Source organism: Limulus polyphemus, unplaced genomic scaffold (genome assembly GCF_000517525.1).
Source record: "Limulus polyphemus unplaced genomic scaffold, Limulus_polyphemus-2.1.2 Scaffold4907, whole genome shotgun sequence".
NCBI lineage: Eukaryota > Metazoa > Arthropoda > Merostomata > Xiphosura > Limulidae > Limulus > Limulus polyphemus.
The window spans coordinates 52904-61549 of record NW_013670517.1 but is presented as its reverse complement, the minus strand read 5'-3'; the positions used below and the strand labels follow the sequence as shown (position 1 = coordinate 61549).

General features: G+C 37.8%; 1 protein-coding gene across 1 annotated transcript in view; it reads left to right on the top strand.

Annotated features, from left to right (window-relative positions):
• Positions 1-4346: 4346 nt before the first annotated feature.
• LOC106471859 (secreted frizzled-related protein 5-like) overlaps positions 4347-8646 on the top strand; it is a 38967-nt gene continuing 34667 nt past the window's right edge. Inside the window, exon 1 of the mRNA XM_013932483.2 lies at positions 4347-5521. Coding sequence (XP_013787937.1) covers positions 5047-5521 — 475 coding nt within the window. The 5' untranslated portion in view covers positions 4347-5046. The remainder of the gene's footprint in view (positions 5522-8646) is intronic.

Here is an 8646-nt window from a genome sequence, read left to right as displayed (position 1 = left end):
AACAGGAAAATCAAAAGTTTTTAGAAGCCAGACAGACCAGGAAGATCAAAAGTTTCTCAATAGTCAAATATAACAGGAAGGTCAAAAGTTTCTCAATAGTCAAATATAACAGGAAGGTCAAAAGTTTCTCAATAGTCAGACAGAACAGGAAGGTCAAAAGTTTTTCAATAGTCAGACAAGTACCAGGAAAATCAAAAGTTTTTAAAAGTCAGACAGACCAGGAAGATCAAAAGTTTTTTCAATAGTCAGAAATACCAGTCCCCCAGTGGCATAGCGGTATGTATGCGGACTTACAGTGCTAAAAACCACGTTTTGATACCCGTGGTGGGCAGGGCACAGATAGCCATTTGTGTAGCTTTGTGCTTAATAACAAACAATAGACAGATCAGGAAAATCAAAAAATTCTCTGTAGTCAGAAATAACAGAAAGATTAGAAGTTTCTCAATATTCAGACATATCAGGAAGATCAAAATAGTGTAAAAATTTGATAATAGAGCATGAAAGAATTGTTATTCGGAAACAAATCCATTCACAAATACCTTTGGGAGAAAAAAGTAGATTTAGGTATAATATCTTTAAATATTAATGAATTTGCATTCCGGATTTATCATTTAAAGCTTGTCTCTAAAACAAATGTGTTATACAATAAAAGCGGTATTACAGGGATAAACACATATACAGATAGAAATTATTGAAGTTATCCTAGAGTTGAGAGGTTAACGGACGAAGTTTAGAAATTATTGAACTTATCCTAGAGTTGTGAGGTTAACGAACGAAGTTTAGAAATTACTGAACTTATCCTAGAGTTGTGAGGTTAACGGACGAAGTTTAGAAATTATTGAACTTATCCTAGAGTTGAGAGGTTAACGGACGAAGTTTAGAAATTATTGAACTTATCCTAGAGTTGAGAGGTTAACGGACGAAGTTTAGAAATTATTGAAATTATCCTAGAGTTGTGAGGTTAACGGAGGAAGTTTAGAAATTATTGAAATTATCCTAGAGTTGTGAGGTTAACGGACGAAGTTTAGAAATTATTGAATTATCCTAGAGTTGTGAGGTTAACGGAGGAAGTTTAGAAATTATTGAACTTATCCTAGAGTTTTGAGGTTAACAAACAAAATTTAGTTAATTATGATTAGCTCTCTAGATGTATGTGAAATGTATTATTTTAAAGATGACCTCACAGTAATCGTATTTGTAATTACTGTTGCTGTTTTCTCTTGTTATCAGAGTGAATCCAGTTATTGTTTATGAATAGTATGACATATACTCTAAGGATTTTGTTCCATCGGGCATTAAAATCTGGGCCCGGCATGGCCAGGTGGTTAGGTGGCTCGACTCGCAATCTGCGGGTTCGAATCCCCGTCACACCAAACATACTCGTCCTTTCAGCCGCGGGGGCGTTATAATGTTACCGTCAATCCCACTAGTCGTTGGTAAAAGAGTAGCCCAAGAGTTGGCAATGGGTGGTGATGACTAGCTGCCTTCCCTCTACTCTTACACTGCTAAATTGGAGACGGCTAGCGCAAATAGCCCTCGTGTAGCTTTGCGCGAAATTCATAACAAACAAACAAACAAATTAAAATCTGTTAATAGTTAAACGTTATCGTTGCTGACGTAGTTCAACTGCATTCATGGAGTAGGAAATGCCACAGCTAATTATGAAATACTTCTTCACAATCATATTGATTATATTGATGTCTTAAAATAAAAACTTTGTTTTGTTTGGCTTTTTCTACCGTGTCAGTGTACATTTCAAGTTACGTTATTTATATTTGGTTTATAGATAAGTGTATTAACAAACTTACATGATAATAATAATGTCCTGTAATAACGACACTGTTAAAAAATGGCGTCACTCGTACTGTCTCCGGTAATAATGGCACCACTGGTAATTGAAAGTGGGGAACAATATGGTACCGTTAACAATGACACTGTTAAAAAATGGCATCACTCGTACTGTCTCCGGTAATAATGACACTGTTAAAAATGGCGTTACTAGTACTGTCTCCGGTAATAACGACACTAGTGTCATTATTACCGGAGACAGTACGAGTAACGCCATTTTTAACATTGGTAATTCAAATAATAAGAATAATGCAAAAAGGAAAAAAAATTAAAAACATAAACATAAAATTTTGTCGTTTTTTTTTATTCTTTTGAAAAGAAACGGTTCCATATTTTTCGCACTCTGTACTGTTACTGATATCTTTTCTATTATTTATGGAATGTGTTATCAGTTGATGGTGACCCTCGCAGAAAGGTTTCGGTACTGTATCTTGTTACCCTGGGGGGCAACATGAGCTTACACTCGTCAAGCCCATTACAGCATCTGATTATAAAGATCAACAAATCGCAGACATTGCAGTAATTCTGACTTCAATTTTTTCTAATTCTTCATTCTTTTCTTATGACTTATTTGTTGTTAAGCGCAAAATTGGTAGCCCGTGCTTTGCCCAAAGCAAGGAATTGAACCTAGAATTTTTGCATTATAAGCCCGAAAGATTATCCCTGAGCCACGAAGGCGAGATTTTAACGTCTATTCTCATAATAATAAAAGCGTTTGGCGCGCAAAACAGACAGCATGTTTATCAAGTACATTCTGTTTGACTGAGGTAATGGCCCCCCAGTGGCACAGCGGCATGTCTGCGGACTTACAACGCTAGAATCCGGGTTTCGATACCCGTGGTGGGCAGAGCACAGGTAGCCCATTGTGTAGCTTTGTGCTTAATTACAAACAAACAAACAATTAAACAAACAAAGATAAATCATTATTATATTGCTACTAATGCTTCTTTAGATGGGGGCTTTATATATCTAATTTTGTATATTGTTATTATTATTTATTTTCAGATCGTTTCTTTCCTCTTAAAATTCGTAAATATATAGTCATACTTTCAAGGAAAATTGGATATCGAATCCGCCATGTTGAAACACGTCCATTAGGCTAAGTTTTTAAATGGAAATTAACAACAGTACAATCACATGTAGTTTATACGGATTCAAAATAAATGTACATTCGTGGCTTAAAGTAAATCGTGGTTACTTAACCAGTTATGTTTAAAATCATTATAGAATTTTCATTTTCAAATTTTATTGATTTTTCTTATACCTTTGATAATATGATCACTTATATTTAACGCCATTATATAATCAACACATTTCTAAACTGTGGCCCGGCATAGCCAGGTGGTTAGGGGGCGCTCGACTCACAATCAGAGGGTCGCGGGTTCGAATCCCCGTCACACCAAACATGCTCGCCCTTTCAGCCGTGGGGGCGTTATAATGTGACAGTCAATCTCACTATTCGTTGGTAATAGAGTAGCCTAAGAGTTGACGGTGGGTGGTGATGACTAGCTGCCTTTCCTCTAGTCTTACACTGCTAAATTAGGGACGGCTAGCGCAGATAGCCCTCGTGTAGCTTTGCATGAAATTCAAAACAAACAGACTAAACTGTGAGTTTTTTATACCCTTGGTAACATGGTCACAATTATATCCAATTTCACTTTATGTATTTAATAAAATTACAACTTGTTAATATATATATATACAGTCAAATATTCTGTACCATCCTTCGTCAAATTCGACATGAACGAGGCCAGATGGTTAACGTGCTGGACTGTGGATCGGAGGTCCGTGGTTCGTACTCTGTTATCGCCCCAAAAAATCGCGCTTTGTATTTCTGGGTCGTGAGTGCGTTTTAAGAGTGATGGTCAAATCCACCTATTCGATTACAGTCGCCTAGGAGTTGGCGGTGGGTGTTGTTGATTAGCTGCCTCTTTCTTACTTCTTTCTTAACAAACGGCAAACTCAGCATGTACGAGACGCGCTAGCTTAAGCTTTCTAGACTGGACAATCAGACATCATAAAAGAAACAAGAAGGCAGATGCTTGGATGAGGGAAACGAACGGTATCACGGTATTCATCAACACTAAACCATCTATCACACTCTCTTTCAGCTTACCGCCTCTTCATTCCCTTAGTTCTGCGAGTCCAGTGAAATTTTTTTCGAAGAGGGTGGATGGTTCACACCCCCCACTGTTAACCAGCACGAAGTACGCAGTGGAAATTAAAAAGCTCATTTGTCAAAGATAACATTCTATACTAGAAACCATATACTCAGAGAAGTAAAAATCGGGACGGTGGCTACACATTTAACTCACAACGACCGCCTCCTCTTCTCCTTCTCTGCCCTAGGGCATATAATTGTCACGTGGTTCACTCTACTACTGCAGGGGAAGCAGGGATAGATTGGTCTTGCTCTAAGTAGGCTTAAAGCTTTGACATGTAAGAAACACAGGCACTTGAGATTTTTATTTTTAAAAACTTAAGTATTGTTTGTCAACCCTCTTAAGAATCAAAGTGCTGTGCTTTTACATACATATATGACTTCTCACAAGCGCTTGTAACTCGCATATTCCACGAATGAAAACTTAAAATAGTCTTGACTAGGGCAGCAAATCTCCGTAGCGATGGGAGTTAAACAAGTTTTTGTGAAGGCTTTGTTAAGCAAGACAGGTATTCGGCATTCCTAAGCATGTTGATCACTTCTCATCAAAGACTAGATTCAATATAATGCTGATCCTCCCAACGAGAGGCGACTTGGCTCGTGACTTTAAACCAGGTCGGATTGGCTGGAGTAAGTCACGTGTTTCTTATTCCAGCTGAAACCTAGTAGACAAGAGACCGCAGTAAAATTTAACAGTTTTGAATGTTGCGTTTGAAAGGTGATGGTAAGATAGAGATGTGATTTTAAAATACATAACACCATTCGGAAGTGAACATTAAATGCCTCTTCTAGACATTTCCGAGAGCTTCTGCTTAGTATATAAAGTGGACAAGGAAGGTATGTGCTGTTAATTCTAAGAAATTATTAAAGTTTACCCTTTTAACATTGTTATCATATCATTATCAGTTTAAGTCACGATGATTTGGTGAGTGTTTGAAACGGAATAAACCCTAGTGCCAAACCAACGAATTAATAGCCACCTAGCCGACATAAAAAAAAACAACAACAAAAAAACTATCGGTGTTTAGTATACTAGAATGAGAATGGAGCACGTGCTGTTCATAGGGCTTCTACTGACCGGAGTCCACGTAATGCAGACTTCAGCTTACTTGACCGACTGGAATATGGTAGGAAGTCGCTTGACCCAGCCTATGTGCGTGGATATACCCCAGAATTTGACCCTATGTCACGGGATCGGATATACACAGATGAGATTGCCTAATTTACTGGGCCATGATACAATGATCGAAGTGGGTCAACAGGCCGGGCCATGGGTTCCTCTGTTCAACCTCAAATGTCACCCAGACACACAGCTGTTCTTGTGTTCCCTGTTCTCGCCAGTCTGCCTAGACCGACCAATCTACCCTTGCCGCTCCCTGTGCGAGGCCGTCCGTAAAGGATGTGAAAGAAGAATGAATACGTACGGCTATCCCTGGCCGGACATGGTCCGCTGTGATCAGTTTCCGTTGGATAATGACATGTGCATCACCGTACAGTCTACTGTTGAGGGAGGTAAGTGCACCTGAAGGATCATCTCGTAATTTCTACTGAAGCCTACCCAACCATTAAATGTTTGAAAAGCATGTGTAATTGTTAAAATGTTACTCAGTTTTATGACTGTACACAAAGTAATCTAACCTATATAAAAGTCGTGTGTCACATCACGCTTGATTTCTCGAAATAGGAGTCGTCATAAAAGCCAAAATGCATTTATCCAGACAGAATAGTTCTATTACTGTCTGCCCATTACGATTTTAGTGACGGGGTGCAAGGGGCCGTGAGGGGGTACTTTTAAACCTTACAAGAGTAGTTATTGTTGTTATATTAATAAGCCTAAAGTAAAGATGTATTGTGGAATCACCTAGTCTAGAGCAAAGTGCATAACATTTAACATGAAAGTAAAAATATCGATTCAATTTTGAACATAAATTGTTTCTGAACTAAGTTATTTTTCTGTGTAAATTAAGAAATCAACAAATATTTTCCAAGTTTTGTTGTCTATAAAAAAAAATTATGCAGTCAAGTAACGACGGCAACAATTTGCGGCCATATTGGACGTAAATATTATTCGGGTAAACATGGCTTCAGCTACACCATCACCTAGTTCTCCGGTCAATTTTCACGAATTTACTACGAAGTTAGATAATATATACAAGTCAATATAGGAAGAAAAATGCAGAAAAGTAGGTCATGACATCACAGATCCTTATTCCATCCCGTCAGCAATGACAATCACGCTAGATGCCAGTAAATTAGTTGACATTGCAAACGGAGGACCAAAGTTAGGCCTACAAACCAACGTTAAAGCCCCACAGGTTGAGGATATAGATATCGTAAATTATTTTGCCCTGACAACATCATTTTACATGGAAAGCAGTTAAAGGCTTATATAAGCCTTGATGATTACAAGTATTTTGTGACCAGCTGGGTGCACGATGTCAAACTATGCAAAGTGTACAAGACATCCAACTACATAGCTTACTCGAGGGTAAGCCGAAGTTATTTTTAGTGACTAGGCCTATTGTTTATGTTCTATCAGTGATAAATTTACAACCTAGATGTACTACATCGTATTGTATAGCGTCTTAAGTTCTCCTGTCTTGCAAGACCACTTTCTTCAGTACACATTACCATATAGGTTACACAAATATGCCCTGAATTTTAAGACCACCAGTTTTGACAAGCCACATTTTTGATAAAACTTTATTATCGCCCACTGGGCCCTACCACTTAGCACTTCTTGTATGGTCCTGTATGATAGTATTTACATTACGGGAAGCACCAAATATTTACAAGCTACAGATTTTATCAAGATCTGTGCAATATAATTGTGACAAGGTACATTGTATATACAAATAGCACTAACCAGATATAAAATGGGAACTGCATAGACTATAATACAACTATGGTTTCCAAGCCTTGTTAGTGTTGTCCGAGTCTGCACCTTTTACTCTACCTACTGGATCTTTTTGGAAACTTATAAAACGGTAACTCTAGAGTCTTTGCCCCGTTGTTTGTACAACTAACTGCAGCACAGTTGATTTTCATTTGAAATACTTGATCTCAAATTCTGATACCAACAACTACATTGTGATTACCAGATTGTCTTTCTGATACGTCCAAAATGGCGGTGTTTACTTTTCTACTTGCCAGTAATATAAGCATGACGTCACGCGCATAGGGTCTTATATAAGGTCGTTTAAATCTGGTATTAATATGTCTTCTATACACCAATATGCACTACAGAAATTAAATGTAGAATACGCCACGAATTCATTTCATGAACGATCTTAATTTTGATTTGCTCATAGGAATTTATCCACGTCTGACTGCACTTTTCTGCCTCTTTGTTGGTCAAGCTTGATTTCGCAAAATTTATATATTTCAGTTAGCTATGAAATGTGAGGATTGGATATACTATGGGGTGGGGGTGGTAGTACTTGCCCCGTCATTTTTGACGGGCTATACGCCAGTTGTTTATTATAAACACCTTGTGAAATCATCCAAAATATTACCTAACAAACGCTTCTATTTTCTCTGTATTATTTGTCATGATATCCATTAAAAATACTCCTCTCTTGTCTGTATATAATATCCGATGTTGGTGTCTCTTACAAATGCAAGAATTTTCTTTGTATCAATAACTTTTATCGCCACTACTTTTTCTCTATTATCGCGTATGACTGCGTCTCCTACAAATGCTTCTGGTCCTACTTTTTTGTTCTGTATAATCGTGCTTTTGCCACTAATTTCTGTGGGTAATAAATCTGGAGTAATACAGTTTGATAACCACCATTACAAGACTGGCAAATTTAGACGTTAAAAAGCTTGCTGTACCAGACTGTTCAACAAATATTGTAAGTTTAATTTATTTCGGTGACCCAACTAAACGACTGTTATGCAAGTACGCGAACGTGGAAGAAAGCGAATCAAACCAGTTTGAGTAGCTATAACTTGTAAACATAATTAGTGTATAAATAAATAAATATACACTGTTTTAGTGGCAGTCGATGAGTACTCATAATATATGATTTGTAAACATTTGTTGATTTTAATTCTTTTTTGTTAGTTTTGGGTAAGGTTGGCGTTATAATCTTAGTATATATATATTAACTAGAAAGGTACTTAAAATGGGGGGCTTCTCTGAACAATAGATAATATAGTTTAGAAGCTCTTGGTTGGATTTGTCGGTTGTTTGTGTCCCTAATCTTAGTATATATTAACTAGAAAGGTACTTAAAATGGGGGGGGGGGGCTTCTCTGAACAATAGATAATATAGTTTAGAAGATCTCGGTTGGATTTGTCGGTTGTTTATGTCCCTAATTTTGGAGTGGTTTCCAACCTTTTGTGGCCCTCGCACCCCTCCCCTAAAAAGTGTGAATTAGACATTTCTTCTTTGCAACATTTGGGGGGGGGGGGTGGACCTTGTATAGGCTTCTTCCGCGTACCTCCTGTACCATCATTTCGCACCCCCTGTTTGGGAACCCCTGGACTAGAGGGAAGGCAGCTAGTCAACACCACCTAACCTCGTCACTTTTTGTAACGCATACACGGTCCCAAAGCGTGGAGCGTGATTTTTATTTATTTTATTGTTTTTGCATCATCGTGAGCACGAACCATTAATCCTCAAGATTCAC